Below are 26201 nucleotides of genomic sequence, written 5' to 3' on the forward strand. Positions count from 1 at the left end.
GCTATTTCTAGTCAATTATTCATGAAAAGCGGAAAGAAATTTACATGACATATTAGGAACTGAGTATCTCTATAAAATATGTTAAAAACTGTGTGGAAAAAATTTCCAACTCTTACAACAAGTAATACAGAATAGTTTGGGTCTTGGTAGCTTTAGGTTGTGCCACATAACGTTGGTAACGATCTCCAGCATCCAGTGCAAAAGATGAAGGACTGTAAAGCACTGACTTTAGATGAATAAAATAGTACAGTATCAGCTGATGACGCTGAGTTAATGATGGCTCGTGTGCATCGACAAACAAGATCGGAATAGGACTAGTACGAAATGCAGTCGCCAAACGTACTATATTAAGAAGATGGACAGTGTTCAGTTGGAGTAACATGGTAAGTCTGATGAATCCACAAACAATGCATCCATAGTCCGTTAAAGGAGACGGTGATGATAAGAAATGACTGAAATGGTGGAATGAAGAAAGTGAGAGGAAACGGGAGAACCTCGAGAAAAACCCACGCACACGGTGTTTGTTTACCAGAAAGCTCACCTGGCGCGAGCTGGAATCGAACCAAGGACCCCACGCACGATCGAACCAAGGACGCTCTAACTGAGCCACCGCGGTCCCGTCTAACAATGGAATCGAGGCATTAGCAACAAATACAACACTTACGTGAAAAGCCTCAAGGAGTCCATTAACAGAGAGCTGAGAGTCTCCTATAAAGTCAAAGCTGCCACAAAACTGTCCCCAGTATGCACGGCGGAGATTATAGCGAGGCAACTGAGTAAATTGTAAAGCAGATAGCCCAATGAGAATGATCAAAAAGTGATCACTGATACAAAAATCATGGTAACACGCCACTTAAGCTTACCTGCAAGTCGTGGGGTGCAGGCAGAAAGGTCCAGATGTGAATACGTTCTTGTGGCAGTCGTAAAATGTGTTGCACTGTCATCGTTTAATAAGGTATGAAATATCAAGAAAAGTTGCAAATTCTCGACTTCGAGGCTCGATACGAGGGGAACACCACAGTTCATGATAAGAATTGAAGTCCCCAACAGAATAATTGGATGTGCGAGTTGGTGATATATGTCAACTAGATCAGGCTTCAAGCTGTGTGATGTAGATGTTGCAAAAAAGTAACCAGTTATCCAAAGAAAACCTGAACAGCTCAGGCCTGGAAACCGCTGTTCACCTAGATGGAAACATAATGATAATGATATCTGTCCTGTATTCCAACTGCTGCTCTACCAGCCGCACGGCAATCGCCGTCCTTGTCATGGCAACAAACAGTATAGCTGGAAAAAATATAAGATCGAGTAGCAGTTAAGGTGAGTTTCTTGAGACAGAAAATAGGCTGAATGACAGTTAGATAGTGTTAACTTCTTCGAAGTGGAATAGCTATTTATATTCCATTGCAGAAGACCCATTATGGGGTAAAATTAAGAACGACTGAAGCCTTACTACGTACTCTCTTTTTCTTCTTACCTTTAAGAAGGAAATCGTCTAGGTCGTCCTCAATAATATCTTTCATCATAGAAGTACCACTCTGTGCGGGAATAAGTGATGAGTGTTTTATTTATTTATTTATTTATTTATTCAGAGGACATACGAAAATAATAATTGAACCCGAAAGCACTAGTAAATTTCAATCCTTTCCGGTTTTGGTAGACTGTTGCAGGTGGAGGATGTTGTCATGAGACGCTGAACCAATTAAAAAAAAAAAAAAAAAAAAAAAAAAAAAAAAAAAACCACCTTTAACAGTTTTTGTTCTATGAGAGACCAAAACCGGAAACGCTGATTTCTACCACTTCAGGTCTGAACAGAGGGTTAACGGAGGAGATGGAACCTATTCTGAGGACCCAATCGCAGAAACAATGCTTCACGATATATTTTCTGTTTATGCTCTATTCGAAATCGGTATTGAAACCGAAAAACTAGTAAATTTTAACCACTTCTGGTTTTCATAAAGCATTACGGGTGGAAATAATACATTATTTTGAGACACTGAAACAATTAAAAAAAAAAAAAAAAAAAAAAAAAAAAAAAAAAAAAAAAACTTCTCGCTATCTTATAGCTGCTTTTGTTCTATGCTAACCAACGCTGAAACCGGAAAGTTAATTTCTACCAATTTCGGTTTGGATAGAGGGTTCACAGACGATATAAAGCGTACTCTTGAAACGCTGAATCGATTGCAAAGAAGCGTTTCTTACTATATTGTACCGTTTTTTCTTTACGGAAATCAGTATTGAAAAGGACAGTAATAGTAAGTTTGAACAGCTTCCAATTTGGATAGAACGTTGGTATAATCATGAATCGATTGCAAAAGAATTTATCACTATCTTTTTTCAATTTTTGCTCTCTGAAAACAGTATTGAAACCGGAAGTATTAATAAATTTCCACCGCTTCCGGTCTCCGTACAGTATTGGGAATGGTAATTGTATGTTCTCTTGGGACGCTAAATCGATTGCAAAAAAGATCTTGATATCTTTTAACGCTTTTGGTCTATAGAAATCAGTAGTGAGACCGAAAGTAAAAGTAAGCTTCCGTAGAGTATCGAGGGGTGGTAACATTATGTTTTCTTGAAACATTGAATCGATTGAAAAAAAAAAAAATCGCACAATATGTTACAGTTTTGTTCTATAGCGATGTTAAAACCGGAAATGGTTAATCTGACCACTTCCGCTTTCAACAAAAGGTTCACGGGACAGATGGAATCTACTCATGGGACACTGAATCGATTGTAAAAAATTGCTTCTTGATATCTTTTACCATTTTTGCACCTATGGAAATCAATATTGCAACCAGAGGTAATAGTAATTTGGACAGCTTTCGGCTTTGGGTGTGTTGCGGAATTTCATATGTTGTCTTCAGATACTGAATCGTTCCGAAAAACCCGTTTCTCGGTATCTGTTAGTTTTCGTTCTATACCGACAAACACTGAAACCGGAAATTTGTTAATTTGAACCACTTCTAGTTTGAACAGAGTGTTAACAGAAAAGATGGAAGCTATTCTTGGAACTCTGAATCGATTGAAAAAAAATAAAAATAAAATTAAAAAAAAATTAAAAAATCGCTTCCAGATATCTTCACTGTTTTTACCCCATTGAAATCAGCATTCAAACCGGAAATAATAATAAATTTGAATCACTTTCGATTTCGGTAGAATGTTGCGGATAGACATGATGTATTTTCTTGAGAAGCTGAATTGTTTACAACAAAAGCGTTTTATACATGTTACCGTTTATGTTCTATGGTGATAAATATTGAAACCGGAGACGGCTAATTCGAACCACTCCCGGTTTGAATAGAGGATTAACGGAGGAGATGGTACCTACTCTTAGGACGCTGAGTCGATTGCAAGAAACAGCTTTTTGATATCTATCCTTTTGTTTTATGTTTCTCGGCAGACAAGCGGACGGACGGACACACAGTCGTTGTTTGTAATATTCTAATAATAATGGTGACTTATTACGCAAAGCAATAAGATAGCAGCACCGGAAGTGGCAATATAATCTCACATTGTGAAGACCTAAACGGAAACAAAAAGAAGTATTTGGCAAAGATGATATCAAGTGTTTTACAATAAAGCCCAGTGCATATTATTCTTACTTTCTCTTCTTGCTGTAACATGATCCACGGCAAATATATTCCATCCGCTAATGCCGAGTTTGTAACGATGATACTCCCGTAATATTCAATCTAATAAAAATTCAAAAAATGAAATGAAATCTGAGTTTTACGTCCTACGGTTATGCCGGCAAGGCTAAAGGGGACGGTGAAGATGAGAAATGAATGAAATGGTGGATTGAAGAAAGTGGGAGGAAACGGGAGAACCCCGAGAAAAACCACGCGCACAATGTTTGTCCACCACAAAGTTCACTTGGCGGGGCTGGGATCGAACCCGGGACCCCGTGCACCAGAGGTGAACGCTCTACCATTGAGCCACCATTGCTCTACCACTGAACATCCGTGGCCCCAAAACAGAAAAATAATTCAGCATATTGTAATATCTCATGTGATGTTGTAAACAAACAATTCCACATGTCAGTGTTTACAAACACCACCACGTGGTTCGGCAAGAAGATTTTACACCAGATGGATCTACAATCAATTGCAGACGACGGCTTCTAGCCCCTTCCACGGAGCAGAAGATGACATCGGAGCAGCAGCGCCACCGCCACCCAAGGAACCCTATAAATTGGATGGACAAAGGCAATTCAGTACCAGTTTTTTGGTGACCTTCCTACTATCTGCTTCGGGACTTTCGGAGTAACCTAACCCCTGGGCCTCTAGTCTGCTTCGGGACTACGCCTATCCTTCCTCCTGGCTTAGCCCGCTTCGGGGCTCTGTTGGCCAATTAACCTACCCACTGCTTGCTTCGAAGCTTTGGGCACCTAATTCCACTCCGCTTAGCCTGTTTCGGAGCTCTACTGAGATCCTGTCTGCGACCTTACGGTCAAAGACCACCTATAACTAACCCTTGATATTAGAGAGATTAATTTGTATCGTAATTTGTGAAAATATTTTTATAGAGAAATTTTATAATAAAATTGGTAGTGGGAGATCGATTCCGGACACTTTTTATTAACCCTATACCTATATGGGACAAAGTTTTACAATATAGATCAATATGCTACAAAAGAATCTAGCGGAATATACATATAGCATTCGAATGAATGTCCTTGAATTTAGAAACAGTTCTATATTGAACAGCAAGCATACCGCGGCTGAGTCATCCTGCTAAATGAACAAGTGAAAGTCTACGTGACAACTGCGCACTGGAAAACTGCCAGTGCAATCTCTGCTGTTATCACACGATTATTTACACTTGTCATAACTTACACAAGGCAAACAAAGAGAGCGTCCATAAAAGAAGAAATCCACTTTTCTTATCTAATCTAAACAACCACTATTACAAACAATAATCCATAATAAAGAGCATAGATTCTTGATTAATGAAATGAATCATTCATTGTGTTTGTAAATTAATATTATGCAAGTTGTTCGTTCACCTCTTTCTGAAACCTGACTGAAACAGAGAAGAATTAAGTTTAAAAATACTTTTTTAAAAATTATTAACTATTGAACACATCTTAAACGAATTAGTTACATGACCTGTTTCTGGATCAACTTAATTGAAATGATCGATTCAAACCCTCCCTGCAGGTCTGCTGGCTCTGAGGTAGTGTGCTCACCTCTGGTATGTAGATCCCTGGCTCGATCCCAGCTCACGCCAAGTGGACTTTGTGGTGTACAAACCGTGTGCGTAGGTTTTCTCTGAGTTCTCCCACTTTATTCATTCCACTATTGCATTTATTTCTCATCATCACCGTCTCCTGTCCTACCAACCGAAGGGACTACCAACTTTAAAAAAGAAAATTACATTTGTTCATTGCCTATTCAGTGGTGGAATCAAGGTTAGCAAACCAGAGCGTTAACACGATCTACCAAAAAAAATCCTCGCGAGCTACTAGTAGATCGCGATCAATAGTTTGGCGATCGCTGCTATAAAGTATTACGATGACTCGGATTCTACACTAAATTGCAGGTGTACGTATCATATAGTCTTGATGCTGGAGGGGACTCTAAATTCCAATCCAACCGGGAACAGAATCTGGGACCACATACAAGAAGAAAGACGTGAGAAACACCATTTGATTATACGGAACTCCTACTAATGCCGCTAAAATAAACTTAACTTCCTGGTCTCACAGCGCATGGCCAGCCAGACGGCTTAAACTGAAAGGTGTATGGTCTGCACATCAGCTCGCATCATTGCAAATTTTGGCTTTTTAGATCGGGGTTTACTACCTCCGCAATTTCTTCCACAATGATACAATACTGAAAATCGTGCCTTAATCGGGAATCGAACCCAAGCCGACACAAAAGTACGCTATGTGTGCTAGTCATTGATGACGTCAGAGCGGGGCAAGGAAGCACACGCTTCCCTCTCCGATGGCGATGACTGTCCCCAAGCATGTTGTAGGAAAGTAATAAAGCATGCTTTTCGGTATATACGAGGCGTGTCCAAAAAATAAATAGTTTTGAAAAAAAGTACTAAAACATGTTTATTTAACTTTTACAGGAAAGAGAAAACTTTAAACTATTTTTAGACACAGTTACCACCAATGTTCAAACACTTATCACATCGGATAGCCAACTTGTCCAAACCTTCTTCAAAGAAACATTCCACCAGTGAAGAAAACCATAACTCCACAGTTTTTTTTTTATTTTTTTCGTCGTCGTCACTTTCAAAGCACTTACCGGTGAGCCCGCGCTTTAGGCGCAGGAACAAATGGTAATCAGAAGGCGCCAAGTTGGGGCCGTAAGGCAAATGGTCAAACCGAACTGTCGGATTAACGTTTGGATGGCACAGCAGTATGAGAACGAGCATTGTCGTGGAGCAACAGTACTCCTTTACTGAGTATTCCTCTCCTTTCGTTTTGGATTGTATGTCGAAGTTTTTCCAAGAGTCTCACAGTGTCATTCTGCATCGATGGTTTGCCGGACACTGGTGGGATGTTTCGCTGAGGAAGGTTTGGACAAGTTGGTTACCCGCTGTGACAAGTGAATGAACATTGGTGGAATCTGTGTCGAAAAAGAGTTTTAAGATATGCTCTTTCATGTAAAAATAAATTTGGCTTGAACAAACCTATTTATTTATTTTTTCAAAATGATACTTACTTTCCGGATATGCCCCATAAAAAAGGAAACTAACGACAGTTGTTTCACAAGCCTTCGGCTAATTTCCAAATTGTCTGCACAGTAGCTTCATCTCTTGGCGTCAGGTACGGGGCAGCCTAGTTAGCGACAACTATTAGCCTAACTGTAAATTATTACGAATTAGCGCTACTGACAAGAGAAGTCTTCTGTTTGTAGTAATAAGCATTAAAAATCTCAATATTCTCCCTAGAAGTTTATGCAACCTGCAACTCTCTAACGCTTTGAAGTTTACATTGCATATCAGCGTTAGTCACAAATTGATATGTTTTTATCTTTAACACCGATAGCTGTCACCAGAAATAGTTCTCTACTTCCCCCTTCTCCCGCGTGCTCCCCACTCCCATAAGAAGCTGGCGTAATTATTGGTGCTAACCATATCTTAAACTACTTCGGACACATCAATCTGCATATATTCTCCACCAATCATAATTAGAGCCGCCTCTTACTTTAATAATAATAATAATAATAATAATAATAATAATAATAATAATAATAATAATAATAATAATAATAATAATAATAAATTGCGCACCATATGTTTCTGTAGCTTCCTCATTTGAGACGCGAGCGCCAATCGATACGGAAACGGAACTTTCCTTTCAGCTCACGTCAACACGAAAAGAGATAAAAAGATAAATCAGGTACGTAGTAAAAGGAAACCATTCCCCAGTAGCTATTCCGTACCAGACAAATATAAATACATGTTATGTAAGTATACATACATTTATTTGTATCTACGAACTTTTTTTTACTGACATGTGAGTATGAAAGTGACAGTGTACTCACCTCGTGACAGGGAGATCCTGGGTTCAATTCTCCAGGACAAATTTTTTTAAGAAATTTATTTCAAGTACACTGTGAAACAGGGTTGGCTGGTTTAAACCAAGGTGGTTTAGCCAGCTGCTTTTCAAAAAAACTGGTTTAAGCAAACAAAAAATCATATGAACTTCATGGTGACGTTTCCACAGATCATATCATCTATATTAGTTTTATCTCCTTTTCACCTTTTAATCAAGGCGTTCCACGTTCAATTCTCGGTCGAACCATAACCCTTCTTTCAAGTGTAAACCAAGTAGCGGATCGGATGTGACTTTAAGCGAGTCTTCTCCCTGATAATCTCGGTATTACATAAGAATGTTAAGCCTAAACATATGAAACGAAACCAAATTGTATGCCTGAATGCCTGTTGTTTCATGAAGAAGCCACGGTTGCTTAAATATATTTACAGAAATTGGCAAAATTTATCGACTGCCTATGTAGCTTCCAATATTAGCTTGGATTGGACTTTTAATTTTATTGAATGACATCTACATACTAAATTCGTAATTTATTACCTCACTTTTAGCGTACTGACTATGATACGTTTATCATAAAATTTTGCATGCTAAGCAATAACGAAATTTTTCCGTTATTGCTTTGCATTTTAAGTAATAACAGTATTTTCCCAATGGCTAAGGCGGGAGTTTCCCGATTTATATATGTAACTCTGTATAATGATTTCACTTGTACAATTGTTTATTATTTTGTCGTTCTGAAATGACTCTTAACGATTATATTAACAGCATATCAAAACCAGTGCAACGTATTTTTATCAGGAGTCCGCGAGTGAGTCGGCAGACTCATCGCAATTGTGACCAAATTAGTCCCGGTTTCGAGTCCAAATGGAGAACAATTTCTCTCGGATGTAAGCCGAGAAACGGTTTGGATTCCGCTTTAAGCTTATGTGACCCCTTCCAGCAAACCCTGTTGCTGCATAATGACACCAAGGTAAAACAAATTTATTTCTGCCCATATGTAATATAAATACATAGAGCAAATTATTTAAATAAATAAAAAACTGGTTTAAACCAAAAAACTGGGTTTAAACCCAAAAATGTTTTTTTTTTTTTTTTCTAAATAAAAACCATGCTTTTGCCAACCCTGCTGTGAAAGAAATTATTTAGCTGTTGATATTTTCTATTTCATACAGCTGGTTGAAGTCTAACGCCCTTTACAGCATCGACGTTATATGAGGCAAAACCTACTGCTTAAACAGAGACTTCAATCGTCTATGAAACAAAGTAGATTCTAAAGAAATTTCCAAACTTACACGCATTTACATGACATATAAGGATAGGAAAAGGGTCGTCAGAGCACAGTCTAGTGGTTAGAGCATTGGACTCACGTCCACGTGGTCCCAGGTTCCATGCCCGGCCGGTGCTTAACAATTTTCGGGATCCGTCCAGTGTCATGAGGTAAACTGGGGAGTCACGTGAATAAAAGACGTGATGGCCAGTATGTCTATAAAGCTCTTGATACGCCTGTTATATGACGTTTATTCTTTGGCCAACGTTCTTAGAATTTAACAATGGGGTGAAGTAGCTTGGAAACAGAACAACCACGATTATCCTCTGTTTCAAGTGTACACATTCGACTGTTATTTTCATTGTTGACACATGCAGGTAGCCAAAACGATAAGACGATCCTTTTTTTCTTCCTTAATCGAGGGGCAACACACCATCGAAAAGAAAACAATAAAAAGACCGGCTGATTGCAAGCAAAAGTTCCTAGTCTTAGAATGGCAGGCACATCTCGTACTTCTTCCGCCACAAATCTCGAGAGGTTCATCTCACTGTAGCCGTGAATAAAGTTGTCCCTATACAACCATCCTGCGCTTAGTTTATACGTGCCAAGTGTGCGCTATAAATTCAAATTGCTACTTACAGAACTCTGAAGTTTGTATTATATTGCATTTTTGAGTTTTACACTCCACAGTTTTATCTTTAAGCTAAAGGAGACGATGGGAAATGAAAGCAAAAGAGTAATAATATCCACGACCTGACCGTCATTTCGCAACAAACGTAACAGTTCTTAGGTAGCAGTTCTACTTGTTCTAACGACTGCCAATTATACATTGATTTCAGCACAGAGAGAACAAGGAGGAAGGGAACTACTGATAGGACAGAGTCTGTGAAGCTGATACAATATTGGCTGCTTTGTTTTCGCCACGGTCTGCCCGTCACCGACGTCTCCGTCTAACCAGTTAAGTACTCGCGCGGGGTGTACACAGACTCCCAAACAGGTAAAATTTTGTGTTGCTAGCCAGAAGTCTTGATGAAAAAATATAACAAAATGTCTCAAAATGAGTACAAAAAATCTAATTGCGGAAAATACTTTTAAAAAATATGTCTAGAGTTATGCTACATTGTCTTATTTAAAAAAAATGTTTTTTATTGTAAAAAATATATCAATTTGGTGGTTTATTGGACTCCCGTGCGAGTACTTACGGGTTAAATGTAAAGGCTATAACCAGCAGACTACAAGAAGAAATCACAATATAGTGCCCACGACGACTAGTGAAGCCCGGGTTCCACACCAATCATAGAACTGCCTTCCCTCATGTGTGGTGCCATCCGAAGAATTCGGGACGATTCGTAGAGCTGCCTTCCAAACAGACATTTGAGAAAAAGTGAAACAGCACAAGTGCACCAACAACGTTGCCAAATTTAGATGATATGGCAAACTAACGGCAAAAAAAAAAAAGTACTTAAAGAACTATACACGAACACTAACGGTAACAATAATAAAAGCAAAAATACGTAAAACGACTACAACAATAACAACAAAACGAAGGTTAGCGACAATCCGACAACACAGCACCCGCGAAAGACATCATTAGCAAAATTTCATGGATGGGGGTGTTGACGACCGGAACACACCCTCGCGTTCTACTGAGTGGTGAAATTGCTAAATCTAGGTCACGCTTCACGACTTGTCGCGATCATTATAACACTTCATCTTTTACTTTTTAATTTCTTTTTTCTTTTTTTCCTCGCCTCTTAACAACAGGTGTAGGAAGCGTTAGCAGCCTCGCCATGTAGAAACCGGACATAATTTTTATGAGTTCGTAATTTCGAACAACTTTATACATTTTAATTCAAGTGGTGTAAGAAGAGGAAAAAATGTACATAAACCCTTTTAGAAAACCAAGAGTCAAACAAGAAAGGTTAGTGTGAAAAAGGGCTTGTAAATGCGTTATATTGTAACAACGGATTCAATGATCCACAAGGGAAAATATGAAAACCGTTCATTCTGAACTGTTCTTCTCTCCGGGCTAACGTGGTGATAGATGCCGAAAGCCCAAAAATCTAATTCTTAAATCCTAAATATTCAACTTGTTAGCGGACAGATACAAATCAAGATAAGAACTTATTAACAATGATATATTTTTTTTCCTCTGGATACTGTGATGTCTTTATAATTTTCTTTACAGGACAATCCAAAAAGCAAACCCAAAGAATATGAGTACAGTGAAGCCTCCCTTAACGGACACCTATATAATACGGACAGATTTTTTTGTCCCGGCAAAAATATAAATTCTCTTACGGAATAAAATCCCCCTTTTTACGGACACTCTCAAATACCGACGCGGACAGTCGTTTTTTCCCCCAAACGTTTCAATAACTTCTTCATAACGGACAGGAATTATTCTCGGTTCTGCTATATATTACCGTAGACAAAAAAATCTTTTCCCCACAAGTATATCTATCATGAGTCTAGATCTGGTAATCGTCAAACAGAACAGCTTCAGACTATACTTGAAATTATTCTTTTTTCTGTCCACAATAAACTGCTTTCTGGTTGAAATCCTAAAAAACCTTCATAAGCAATAACACTCATGCAGGGTCGGTCGTATGGTCAAGAATTCTATGAGAAAGATCGCTTCCTTAACAAACATAGTCTTTTTTCCTCTGGGCCTTTCATCTTTCCCGATAATTTGATAGATAACAAAACAAACAGTGTTTCACAATAACATTTTCAACGAGCAATGTTTCCTCTTACTTCTTTGGAAAAGCAATATTTTTCTTTTATTTATAATACTGGAACAAGTCTGGGTTGGAGTTTTCCCGGCTTTCTTTTTCACTTTCTCTAAGAAGAAATTCTTTCTGATTGGGGCTGGGTCACTAAACATATGTACTCCCTATAACTTGCAAAAGAGTTTAGCCGATTAGTTGGTTCCTAATGCATCTTTTGAGAAGGTTCTGAGAATTTGAAATAAATGAAAAACGCTTTCCCTCCCATGTAGGAAAATACCCAAACATCTTTGGCATATTATTCTTTATTAGTTGATGCAGTGCAAAAGAGAGTGTCATGCCGTATTGTGCGTATAATTTGTCTGTTCGTTACATTTAGTTAAGTCGATGGCTTTTTAATAATAAGAGAATGAAGTTCTCCTTCATCCCTCCAAGTAATTCAATCCTCTCCTAAATAGACTATTTTCATATTGAATTTTGCGTATTTACGCTCATACTTAATGTATTTACTATATATTACTGCATACAATTACCGTTGTGAGGAATTCAATTTCTGTAACCTCCCTGTAACGGACACCTCTCAGTAACGGACAAAAAATCATGTCCCATTAGTGTCCGTTATTGAGAGGTTTCACTGTAGTAAGTTTCCAGCACAAACAAAGTAAATTGATCCTGAAGAAGATCCCCGGGAGGACTGAAATATTTGTTTCTTGACGCATAGACAAGCAAAGTATATCAGTACAAAGAAGAGTATTGTTCACACAGGGTATTTCAAAACAACACCGACAACGTTTACGAGGTGATTCCTGACACAAAGATAAGACAAAAAGTATAGACCAACCTGGATGCACAAATGGTTTCTTTCGGAGTTATAGGCTGCCGAAAACATGAAAAAAAATTAAATATAAAGGCCCATAACTCCAATATTATGGGACCTACCGTAGTTGGGTCAAGACTTCACTTAGGAACTATTATGTGCGCTATGCAAACATCCAAGTTTCAGAATCCTAAGATACTTCAGCAACATTTTTTATAGAGGGAGTTTGGCTACAGCCATTTAATGTGAAATACTCACAACTACCTCCATAAAAATTGTTGCGCAAGTTCCGTAGGATTCTGAAAACTTGGATATTTGGATACTAGTTCCTAAGTGAAGTCTTGAACAGACTACGGTAGGTCCCATAGTATTGGAGCTATGGGCCTTTAAAGTTCATTTTTTTTTTCAAAGTTTTCAGCAGCTTATAACTCCGAAAGGAAGCATTTGTGCACTCAGGTTGGTCTATACTGTTTGTCTTATCTTAGTGTCAGGAATCTTCTCCCAAACGTTGTCGGTAGTTTGGGAACACCCTGTATAACACGTACCCTATACCTTCCATTGGTAATAAATCAAAAACACTTACCTCCTGTACGTACTCCTTCGTCTAGTAACATCTCCTAGCATGATGGGCTCTAGAATGATGTCCTCCATATCCTGATCCTCCATTGTCTCTTGCTTGGCTTTAGAATCCATGTTGTTCCCTCTCCGACTCCATTGTTAATACCAAAACAGACATTGAAGATTTTAAAATTACACAAACTTCCGACACAATACTCTTTAGACGCTCACTCTTCTCTTGTAGGACAAAATCTGAAGTTGATTTTCGATTGGTTATGATACGCACCTGCAAGGTAGAACCGTCACACATTAAGTTCAAGAACTGCCTTTGCTTGCACAAAATACGCTCTGAGCTTTAATGGATTATGCCAAATTCGGACATGACTCTATGAAGTAATGGGTACAAAGCCGGATTGGGGGGGGGGCACCGGTGCACATGGAATATACACTGTCTAAAATGAGAAGTTAGCAGTAAAAATAGCAATACTTTCATAAGGATTCTGTCGATACAAACACATCATATTCCAGTGTCCATGATTATAGAAATTTTGATCTAAAACAACTAAAAATTATATGGATTGAGGGCGGACGTGGCTTACTTGTTAAAGCGTTTGCATTGCATTCAGAAAATCGTGGGTTCGATTCCTAAGACCACATGCTGGGTATTTTCAGGGCAATCCCTCATTCACACCTCCAATGCCTCAATGCATTAAACGATTAACATTTAATTTAAATGTACTGGTTATTGGTGTACCCCCCATCAGAAAATTCTGGATCCGACCCTGGATGGATAGATATGTGAAGAATGGAATACCTCCACTATAAATATTACTTCAGAGTTGTTGTCTGGTAAACAGGAATGGTTTCAGATTTCCTCCGGGAGGAATTTTCAATACAAGGGGATGAAAACAGTACTACGAAAATACTAGTAACATATGTTGAACAGTACCGGAAAGATGCTCCGGAAGGAAAATTCGTAGTTCCGAGGGGGATTTTCCCCCCTCCCAGGCTACTTACAGAAATCATCACTACTCGAAAAATAATATCGATCCGTATTGTCGGACTAATTGTGACTGATAATTCAATTTGCCTTCAAAGTAAACGTAATACGTCTATCGATGACTTCCTTACAATGATTACGTTATCGGTAACTTATAAATACCGCATTTTCCAATAACTATTTGTTTAATTCCATAACTACAACAGAGGTATTATCGCACATAGATGATCAACAGCTAATAGACACTTCAACTATTCTACCTGGACCATTTAACAAGGTCATACAATCGATCGACATACACATACATTTCAAACATTCGAAATTCACAACATAGAACAATGATATGCGTATTCTCTTAATTCTTTTTGGAATCCTCACTGTCAATAAATACATATACTGCTCAACCGACTTACCGCACAATACACAAACATTTCTAAAAATCTAACTACCTTACAAAATCATCTTCCATTTGAGCAAAAAACCAAAGTTTCGGTGGTTTGCAAAGGGGTCAGGAATAAGGAATGTAAACTATCCAACTTCTACAACAGATTTGCTAATTTTACGTATCTATTTTTGCGTAGACTGCCTCGAATTTTTAGACCTGTCTGATTTTAACAATTTGCTCAACTCTTCCAGAGGATTCTTACCAAAATAACAGAAGTTACAATTAATTTAAGCGAAGTTCCTAACTTATAAAAAAGGCATCAACTTAAGAGTTGCTCTACTATAAAATTTAGTTTTCATCAATTAGTTTGTTCTTCACCGAGGCCACAATTTTAAATTTTAACGCACCATGATTCGTTACTTTCTTTTGAACAGATCCTTCGCCTACATTCTTTAGTAAAAAAAACACATTTCCTTCACAGCTTCTTTACTTTAAAGATATCGAGATTTCTTCCAGGCTCTTAAATTGGAATGCATTTACAACATTATCGTCATACTCCTTATAAAACTGAATTGAAATCTAGTCTTACTCCCACGGTTATGTCCTTTAGGCTAAAGGAAACTGATGATTAAGGCAAGTGAATGATGATGGAAAGCTTGGTGGAATGCCAATGTGGGAGGACCCGGAAAACCTACGAAACTTACTTGGCCGGGGACCGAACCAGGGTCCCCCCACACCAGAGGTAAGCACTCTACCACTAAGTCACCGTGTCCCCTTTAGGCTATAGGAGACAATGATTAATAGAAATTAATAATTATGACAGAATTGGTGGAATGAAAATGTGGAAGAAAATGGAAAAACCCACGGACATGATATTATCCACCACAAACTCACATGCAATGGGATAAAACCAGGGATATCTCACACCAGAAGTGAACGCTCTATTACTCAAACCTTGCTCGCTGTAACTTTAGAAAAATCTATTCTTGTTCTAGTGTTGTCTAGTGTGTGTCAAAGAAAATAATATTTCTACTCTGTTTCATGCAGATATATATATATATATATATATATATATATATATATATATATATATATATATATATATATATATATATATATATATATATATATATAGTGTGTGTGTGTATGTAGGCGCGGATTCAAGGGGGCTATACCCCCCCCCTTGACGCTGAGGTATACACTGGATAAATTGGGTTTCGATCCTGCTCTACACTGGGCAAAGCGTCAAACTATGGTTTAGCCCCTCCCTTGATTATATCCTGGATCTGCCTATATATATATATAGGGTGTTAATGAACTATACCGACAAACTTTAAGAGATGATTCCTCACATCAAAATAAGAGAAAAAGTTCATATGGGCCTATGGCGAAAAGTGCATAGTTTCAGAGCTAGGGCTGTCCAAAATCTCGAAGAAGCCAAATTTCAAAAGGTCCTATTTCGAATTCGGGATACTATGAATGGTGGTCCTTATCAGCATAAAGGAAGTCACGCATACGCAAACCAAAAGTGCATGTTTTCATTAATGTTCAATGGGTGTACAGAGTATTCCTTGCAGGGTGAAATTCCCAGACATACCATCAACCGAATTTTGATGCACTGACTTTATGATTGGTCCAAAGTAGGCAAACGATAAGCCTTGATAGCAATGAACACGGAATCCTTTGGCAAGATGTCGGAAGTGTTACTGATCGTCACCAGCACAGTCTCTCGTACTCGGGAAAACGAATGGTGAGATATTTTCTTTCACGCTTATATGTGAAAAAATCGTGAAATATACCGTGACGAAATACATATCATCACACGTTATTCCGAACACAAAGAAACATGGAGCTGCTGGTTCCTAACACTTCTGACTTCCCTCCGAAACATTGGATGTCCATTGTTGTCAAGGTTCACCTCCTGTCTCCTTTGGACTCTTCATGAAATCAGGGTATATCTGAAAACTTATTGAAAACATATCTGAGAATTACATCCTGTAAGAAATACCCTCTACACCTATTGATAATTGATAAAATATGCGGAGCTTCCTTTATGCTGATAAAAACCACAATCCACAATCTCTCGAATTCGAAATAGGGCCTCCTGAAATTGGGCTTTTTCGAGATTTTGGACAGCCCTAGCTCTGAAACTATGTACTTTTTGCAGTAGGTCCATATGAACTTTTATTCTGATGTGAGGAATCACCTCTTACAGTTTGTCGGTATAGTTCATTAACACCCGTATATATATGAAATTACAATACCTATATAACACAACAATAATTATACGACATTAGGATATGAACGTCACTTTTTAAGCCTTAAATTTGATACTCTCCTATTTCTAGGAGAAACGGTGGCTCAGAGCTAGAGCACTCAACCCTCGTGCCAGAAGCAACTCCCTGATTCGAGGGCCACGGCAACTCAGTGGTACAGCGTTCATCTCTGATGCATGGGGTCCTTGGTTCGATTCCAGTTCGCGCTAAGTGAGCTTTGTGACGAACAAATACCGTGTGTGTGATTTTCTCGAGTTTCTCCCATTTCCTTCATTTCTCATCATCACCGTCTCCTTTAGCCTAGCCGGCACAACCTTGAGACGTAAAATTTAAAGATTTTATTTCATTTTCCCTGGATCGATCCTCGCTCATATATGCCTGTGACGGACAAATTGTGTCTTAAGATTCTTCTGTTTCCTCCCACATTATCATTCCATCATAATCCATTGCTTTCATTAATTATACGACTCCTTTGGCCTACACGCTATAATGGTGGAAAATAAAACTGAAATATTTCCTTTTCATTTTACATAGGAATCATTCCCTTTCATATCGTACATCAAATCCAGTCTTACTTATTGCCACATCAATGAGAAGATTATTTCCCTTTAAACAGTCCCGCAACAAGTATCTTTTTCTCCTCATTATCTCGAATAACATTTTATTCTCTTCCGTACGATTCTCAACACTTCCGTATTGGTGTTTTCCCTCGTTCGTCTCCACACCAAAGGGGCCACGGTAGCTCAGTGATAGAGCGTTCAACTCTGGTGTATGGGGTCTCTGGTTCGATCCCAGCTCGCGCCAAGTGGACTTTGTGATGGACAAACACCCTGTGCGTGGGTTTTCTCGGGGTTCTCCCATTTCCTCTCACTTTCTTTATTCCATTCAATTCTCATCATCACCGTCTCCTTTAGCTCACATGGCATAATCGTGGGACGTAAAACTCAAAGAGTTCATTTTCTTCTTTACACCAACATTATGATACATCGCTCTTTCGTAGGGGATCCACGTGTCTGCTTCCCACAGCATAATAATAAACACGAAACATTAGATAAAACTTATTCGTGACTCTATACAGGAGGTACATAAGAAAAATAAATGAAATTTCCATACACTAGCCACAAAAACCACTACACCCAAAAAAGAAAATTGTATGAATCTTACGTATTTGGTTTCAGAAGCCCATAAGTCGTAACATTTATATTCAGTACACTTATAAATTTCCGAAACCAGAAAACAATGGTGATTTAATTGTACAAAACACTGGAGTAGAAGCCAATCTCAGGTAACACCAAGCGTTATTTAAAGCAGTCCAATATCATAAATTTTGAAATCAGAACTCTGAAAAAAAAAAAAAAAAAAATCTTGGGTTCTATTTAGAAAAGGTCGAATGAAATATCTTTCGTTTCTTATAATTTACTTTAAAAGCTGGACAAAAGATTAAACCAGTTCAGAATGCTTCAAGAGCATTGCGAAAACGAACTTAAAAGGAATTAATTTTTCTTATTAATTTCTACACGATTTATACCAATCGTTCTACATGTATGTACTTTATTATTATATTCATTAAACAATTCCTGTAATATATCTATCCATCTATAATTTCCTTGAGCACTAAATTTTTTCCACGTGTTTTGTTTAAGAGTTCTGTTAAAACGTTCTGCGATATGTTGTTTCACGAAGACACATGCTCAAAATGAAAGGCTCAAAGCTAATATATATAATGGGCCTTATGCAGAGTCATTCTGACGCATGATTAGTGCCATACTCAAGGGTTCGACTAACATGTTTCTTACAGTAGTCAGGCATTTAGTATGACACTAATCATACGTCAAAACGACTGTGCATAAGGCGGAATATCTCTAAGACTTACGTTTCCCGAGATATGGCTTCTTAAATCTCCCAAAATCCGAACTTTTTGGGCCAATATCAGGAGAAGGGTCGCCAGTTGGTCAGTCGCCACCGGTTACTATTTGGTACCAAAATGTTCACCATCCTCTTAGGTATTGATCAAGACCAGTATGATCTCTTCCATGACTTACGCTTCCTGAGAGATGGCTGCTTAAATCTCCCAAAATTGGAACCTTTTTGGCCAATATCTCGGGAATGGTAAGAGTGACGAAAATAATTCCAGCACTTTCTCAGATAGTTTTTGATGCTCTATCGAATGGAGAGCTCGAAAAAAAAAAATCACAAATAACAGTCACATATGCACACACACATAGACATAGACCGCCTTATGCAGAGTCGTTTTGATGTATGGTTAGCGTCATACTAAAAGCCTGACTACTGCAGGAAACATATGTTAGTCGAACTCTTTAGTATTACACTAATCACGCATCAGAACGATTCTGCATAAGGCCCAGAGAATTTAGTAACGAACTTTTTTTCTAAGTTCGTTGAAAAGAAAGAATGAAAAAAAAAAAAAGCCTATGACATACCACATATGAACTGGAATACATATACACTGAACGAAAACTTGGAACCAAATACAATTTAACGCTCTCTGGATATCAAGACTCGTTCGCTTATACGATAATCGCAACGTCTGCGGAACAGTTACGACTTGTAGCATCAGTGAAGTTAATAATGAGAATACTGTGGGAAAAAACAACAGCTTTAGGTCCGTCACACCTCTCCGCTTCACCCCTCCCCTTAATTATAAAAAGAAACAAAAGTTCACGAAGACAGAGCAGTATGACGTCATTATACCAAAATTCTGTCATTTGCTGACGTAAGTTACGTGCCAATTACACAGTCACCGTGAAAATAAAACTTAATTGATTCGGTCCAACTGAAATGTATTATACCCTATATACTGTATTTGTGGGTTTTACACGATTTTTAAATATTAATTATAAATTGGAACTGTGAAAAACGAAACCCCAACATTAAATTATAAATCCATGTCCAATTTAATATTGGTACTGAAGAAGAACGTAAAATTACATAGTGGGAAATGATCAATTTGACACAACTACAATAAACAAATACAGTAAATGAGGAACTGGTTGCATTGGAGTTTAGCTTCCTGCTCAGCACCGAGTTCGTATAGGACAAGGGCCTACAGTCTGTATTCGTAGGTTTTCTTAAGAAAATATCCCTCGACTGACACAAAACTTTCGCTTTTCTTATCAAATTTTCCCTAGTTTGTTGAGTATCCAATTCCTATGACAGAAGCTATGTGATAAGATTAATTTAGCTACATTAAACGAAGTGCCAACCATACTTTTATTGGGGGCCGTGATGGTTCAGTGGTAGAGCATTCATCTTTGATGCATGAGGTCCTTGGTTCGATCCCAGCTCGCGCCAAGTGAGTTTTGTGATGGACAAACATCGTGTGCGAGGGTTTCTCGGGGTTCTCCCGTTTCCTCACACTTCATTAATTCCATTTGTTTCTCATCAATTCATTTTTGACACACTTTTATTCGAATTTACTTCTATTCTTTACCTTTTGCTTTCGTTTTATTTTTTATTTATTTATTGTCAAAAAATACATATAAATATATCCAGTTAACAATGGCTACAAATTATGCTACTTTGAACACATACACACACAAAATATTGTTATTGCATTGGTTTGTTTGAGAAGAACAAAGAAACATTTTGGTATTTATAAATTAAAAGACAAATCCTTACCAAAGCATATATTAACTAATAAATAATAGCTATTATTTATTAGTAGCTAAATAATAGCTATTATTTATTAGTAGCCAAATAATAACTATTTAGTTAATATATGCTTTGGTTAGAATTTGTCTTTTAATGTATACAAGAAGTTACAAAGCTAGAATTAGTGGTATTTAGTATTTATATTGGCAAATCAGTCAGAGCAGAATATCCCTGGATTTTAATTTTTTATCGAAAAATTCCTTTCTTTGCTAAATTTTCCCTCAAACTACGAACACTGCCTACAGTTAACGAGCTCCTAGCAGGAATCGAACCAAGGTCTCCCGCGTCAAAGGCGCGTACGCTAACCATATAATCACGAGTAAACTTGTAACTTAAGGTCCCATGTTTATGTTTCTTAAGCTAAAACAGACGGATATTTAATGAAACTGAATACCTGTGAAAGTATTGATGGAATGAGCATGTTGAAGGAAACAGAAAACCCTGGGGGGAAATGGACACGAAGTTGTCCACCATAAAACAAAAGCGGGCTGGGATCGAACCAGAAAACTTTCACATTGGAAGTGAGCACTCTATCACTAAATAAATAAATCAGGGGCGTCATTTCAGACTTTGCTTGAGGGGGGCAAGAGCACCACCTACATAGAACGTTCACATTTTGTACTAGTATGTTAGTAGACAATTGATTAAAGTATATGTATTCCTCTAACTCTTAGGGGGGCAATTGCCCCCTCCTGCCCCTCCTAAATGACGCCCCTGAAATAAATAAATAAAAAATTCACTAACATGTAACTAGAGTCCTATGAATAGAAGTGCTCCTAAACATTCTTCCGCATCTAATGAAAAATAATGAGCAGTCACGTACCAGAAGAATTAGGAATAAGATTTCTGGGCTTTCGGCATCTATAGCCATGTTTGCTCGTCAAGAATTAGGTATGACGTTTCTCGGCGATCACACTATCCGAGGAAAGGGAAGGAAGCAAGCGGCCTGGGACTTGTATGTCGGGTACTATTCCGGTATTTGTCTATTGTGAATAAGGAAAACCCAGGAAAATCACACAAGATGACTGGCCTGAAATAGGATAAACACTTTCTTGACCAAGTGTCTCCAGTTACTATAAGGAAAAAGTCTAAGTGGTAAAAGAAATCCATCATAAGTGAGGAAATAGTATAATGTATACCAAGATTTTTGGTTAACACTAGATCAACGTTCCTGTAGAACCTGCTAGAAACCAGAGATTCGGGATAAAAAAAACACATTATGATTTTTTGCTTAACTGAATGATTAATATTTTTATTTATATGCTCCTAGACCCTATGCCCCCAGTGGGGAAGAGCTTCCTCATAGGTAACCAGTTAGCGAACGCGCCTTTGGCGTGGGAGATTCGGGTTTGATTCCTGACAGGTCATCTGGTTCGAATCTGATGTTAAGCACTAGGTCCACGTCTCATATACCCTCGATGCTGAAAGAGACGGTAAACTGAAAATCAAAGTAAATCAAATTCCCACTGGATATCACAAATGGGGCATAGTGCACAGAAAGCGCGCTTCTTACTTACTTGGCTAAGAAAGGATACAGTCACACACTGAATTAAAGCAGGTCAAGTATTTATTACGATCGAACTCAGATACCAGGTTATATAAAAAGCACTAAGCTTTTTGAATGTCAGAACTGATAAGACATTTTTGTGATTTGAAAATAACATTATAAAAGCATATATATACCATGTCACTCGATAACACCCCATTTGTTCGACAACACTATACTATTTAAGTCGCTATAGGACTTCCGTGGTTCCTATTAAAATAAATAAATAAAAATAGTGATACGCTGTTTTCACAGGCTTCTTTCGAAACTACCTTAATACCATTTAGGGAGTCCTGCTGAGACTGAAACAAATTGTAGCCTAATGGAGCCAAGTCCGGGCTGTATAGTGGATGCATTAAAACCTTCCAAACTATGCTTTTTAGACAACTAAGATTAAACGATTCTAATTTTGTTTCCACTCTCCAAAAGCATTCGCACTAAAGTCTTACCAATAAATTAAGTTGACAGGAAGTTAATGTCTTTAACACTAAGGCTTGGACCTACAGTTTAATATATATAACAATTAAAAAAAAATACATCGGAAATAGAATTTGGGTTTAGCATGCACCGATGGCGAGATCTGTAACAAATGAGGAAGCTGTGAGGTTTTACGTTAATGAGCCGATGGAAGTAAGACAGAACTTACCACACCCAAATTTCCTAGTCTTACACATTGCCTATTAGTACAGGCGAATTTATAGGTTATTAGGCTATTAATATTATTAAATGAAAGCTTAAGACAGGTTTATTCCTTCTAAATAAGATAACTAGAATAGCGCTCATAATTATTTTGCGACCCCACGTTAGTGTATACGGATTGTGCTCAGCATCACTTGCTAAAGACTTTAACCCTAGAACTCATACTCAAAAAACTTTACACTTTTACATGGGTGGGGTCTAGTAGACCCCATCTGGGTATCTCAGTCGGAAGTAGTTAAAATTGCATGTTTCGATCACTACAACGTAAGGACATTATGTGCTAGCAGTACTAATTTCATTTGGCATATTCGCACTCATTTTGAAGACAAAAATATTCGGTATTTTTATTGTAAGGAACATAGAAATCACCTAACTATTTACATTTGGCTCAGTATTAGTAACATATTACTGTTTTTCCTTTTTCTGAAGCTATGTTTTTCCTTTCAAGATTTGTGCAATATAAAATTTCATCAAATATATATTTTGTAATAAAATACTCCCATGCGTCCTATGGAGTACTTGATTTGAGGCCACGTGCCAGTCTGGGTGTATATGAAGCATATTATGCTGACAAGTCTGAGTAATAGGATTGGGAGTGGAAAATCATACTGTACTATTTCTTCCGGTTAAAATACTTCATGCACTGGTTTCTAATCCGAAGACAGGTTTCGTGGTCGCTAGAAAATTGAGTTTCACTTGAACTATTTGTTACGGACCACGTATTCTGTGCGTTTTCGAAGTATTCTTCCGCCTTACTCTTCTCAAGACTATCCTCAGAACATAAAAATCCATCTTTAGCAAGCCACTCAGACCCAATTTCTGTAAAGTTACTATCTCCTGGACTCACTTAACTTTCGGTGTTCATATTTCTTTAACTCATTTTCACTGGCTAGTCGACGTATCTTGAAACTAACACCAAATTATACTCACGTGTAATAATGTAACACTAACTTACTACGAAAGACAGGACTTGCTTTATGATGTTAAAATTATGAATAAAAAAAGGTTTATTATTAGCAAGAAAGAACGTTCATAAACACGTTCACAATCTGGGAAACTTACAGCAAAAGGGCTACACAGAGAAAATTACAAAACAAATACTGCTACTACGAATTCTCTTTATAGTCAAATAGATAGATGGGTTTTCGTTTGATGGATGAAAATTATGATCTAAATGGAAGTTAATTCAATTAAATTTATGAACACCTGTAAAAACTTAAGTTTAGATTTATGACAATAAAACACATTTATCTAACAACGTTCATGTATAGAATTACAAACAAAAAATATTTCTTGTTGCAGCCTGAGACCCCAGGTATGGACACTTAAAGTACTGATACAAAATAACAGAAATCTCGGAAATTGGTGTTTGCACAAGGCTAATATTATATAAGATGCAAAAGGACACGTAGATATTAGATATCACAAAAGATGAAGAATTGATGCACTTTATTACACCACAAGGCACTTTAAATACCTTTATAGGGTCTGTCAGACCTCACATATGCGTTCTAGGGTTAATTTAAATCATTAGGCCTGCCAGATAATTACTGAATTATTAGTCTGTTTCAAATTGGCTTCACAACTTTAAAAGCTCTACATCTTCTTACCGGTACATATTATCTGTACGGTTTTTCATAAATATTCCTTCTACTTCGCAGTTGACGTTACCGGTATCACATTCGCTCTACTAATACAAATGTTTTGGTAAGAATAAGGAATTCAGGCTCTCTCTCTTACCGGCACTCTAAAAGTAGCAAACAATTGATACACTCTACTAAATTCTAAATAATAACTTCATTTAAAAAAAAAAAAAAAAGTCAGTAACTTTACAATACACACTCCAGCTGCACATCTATTAGTAGGGCCGCTTTAAAAGTACACAGCAGGGCAACGTAATTATCTTAGGATTAAGGAAGTTTGAACTTAGTTTGGTAAAATTAATCGCGTGTAATTTATCGTTCTGCGTTACGACGCCAACTCGAGTGGGTATTGTAAAGTTTACCTTAATAATCTCTACTTACCGCTAATACTGGTAAATACAATCAGTTACAGTGAACAAGTAATTAAACTCTCTTTCAGAACACCTACACTGAAGTCACTTACTGCCATGATCAAGAATTGAATCTCTAGCCTTGTATTTGAAGGCCAAGCAACTGTCAGTTCTGGCTATTTCGATAACTTACTTTTCTATTGCCTATCTATTCCACAGAACAGTATTTAAATAATAAGACAAATAAAAATTCATCCGACTAATTTCCAGCACATTACCAATGCAAATAAATATGATTAAGACCTAATTTTACAAACTTTTTTTCGTGTTTATTTCGGAAGTGGTTCACAGTGCAAGGGGTACTTCATGCAACTCTTTTACAACTTTTAGTACAGCAAATACGACACTGACAATTTTCCTCATATCCTATACATGAAACAGTGGGTAATAATTACAAAAAAAGAAAAGAAAAATATATTGCTTATCTTACCATCTTTCTTGTTTATGCTCTTACAACGGATCAGTGCACATACTATACGGTCAACGACTTAGATTACGTAATAGCAAGCCGAAAACAATGAAACCTTCTGCACGTGTTTTCATGTGATTACTGATTACTGTCATTGAATTCTGATATAATATAATTTGCAATAATGAGGTGACTTACCATATGATAATTCAGTGGAATAAATGTCCAAAAATAATTGTGTCATGGTTAAGCGAGCAGTCAATTGAATTCTTCCTCCTTCTCGCTGCCCGCTTTTGCTTTCACTGCCTTCACTGAAGGTCAACAAAGCAAGAAACCGAGAGGTCGCTTGCCTCGTCGCGATCTTGCAGAAAACACGGGTTCTGGGTCTGCTTGTTGATGTCGTCTGCCAAGTAAACAAACAGACGGAAATATTAAAAGCCGTCACTATCGTAACTGTCTCCAGTGAAGTCGACAATATAACGTTAAACAATTACAAGTGCAAAACTATGAGCACGGTAAATTTTAATGAACTTATATTATTTACATTCAACAATAATTCTTTAGATCATTCACTACTTCCGACTACTTTACTTGTAGCCATTGACCTACTTTTATTTTCCAGGGATACCAACCTATAAATATAGCCCGTCCTAAGCGGAATTTTCCTTGTATCCTATTACAAAAAAACAATCACGAAATTTGCCTCTGAAAAACAATTTTAAAATAGAACTGATCTGTAGCAGGTCGCGTGGAGACTAGTTTGAAATAAGAATCAAAGTATACGTGTCGAACAGAATCACCGATATTGCGTCGCGGATTCACTCTGGTGGTTTACAGCGTTTTGTTGTTGTTTCCTCTGGGATCTCATTGGCTAACATTGTCATGCGCAAAATAGTTATGCGAGGAGCTGAATTACAATGCTCAACCAAAACAAAACACATACATGCGCACGGTTACAAAAACAAATACAATAGGTTGTAATTGAGTTGGAGAATTTATTCAAAATTTCATTAATCTTTCGAGACCATTGCGTATGGAATTATCGCCTGTACTTATTTCAGGAAACAATAGTAGAGGTTGGATGATTCATGCAACCACAATTTTTCTTATTTGGTATTTAAGAAAAATAATATTCTATAACTCTACTGCGAAATTACAATTTTATTTAATGAACCATTTATGAAAGTAAATGGTTGGATTAATCGCATTTTTAAACACATTTCTTAGGGTTCATTTACACCATGCGACACAAATATATTCAACGTTTCAATTATATA

General features: G+C 37.4%; 1 protein-coding gene across 2 annotated transcripts in view; it reads right to left on the bottom strand.

Annotated features, from left to right (window-relative positions):
* The window catches only part of LOC145664924 (eukaryotic elongation factor 2 kinase-like), a 76240-nt gene extending 50479 nt beyond the window's left edge, over positions 1-25761 (bottom strand). The window contains exons 1-4 of one of the 2 annotated variants that reach the window (XM_081732030.1): positions 25557-25761; positions 25123-25327; positions 17710-17886; positions 12910-13170 (exon numbers count right to left, since the gene is read on the bottom strand). In XM_081732030.1, the coding sequence (XP_081588156.1) occupies positions 12910-13019 (110 nt within the window). In that variant the 5' untranslated portion in view covers positions 13020-13170; positions 17710-17886; positions 25123-25327; positions 25557-25761. The remainder of the gene's footprint in view (positions 1-12909; positions 13171-17709; positions 17887-25122; positions 25328-25556) is intronic. The other variant, XM_081732029.1, reaches the window with a different exon arrangement.
* Positions 25762-26201: the final 440 nt, after the last annotated feature.

Source organism: Thermobia domestica, chromosome 11 (assembly GCF_964235325.1).
Source record: "Thermobia domestica chromosome 11, izTheDome1.hap1.1, whole genome shotgun sequence".
NCBI classification, from domain to species: Eukaryota; Metazoa; Arthropoda; class Insecta; order Zygentoma; family Lepismatidae; genus Thermobia; species Thermobia domestica.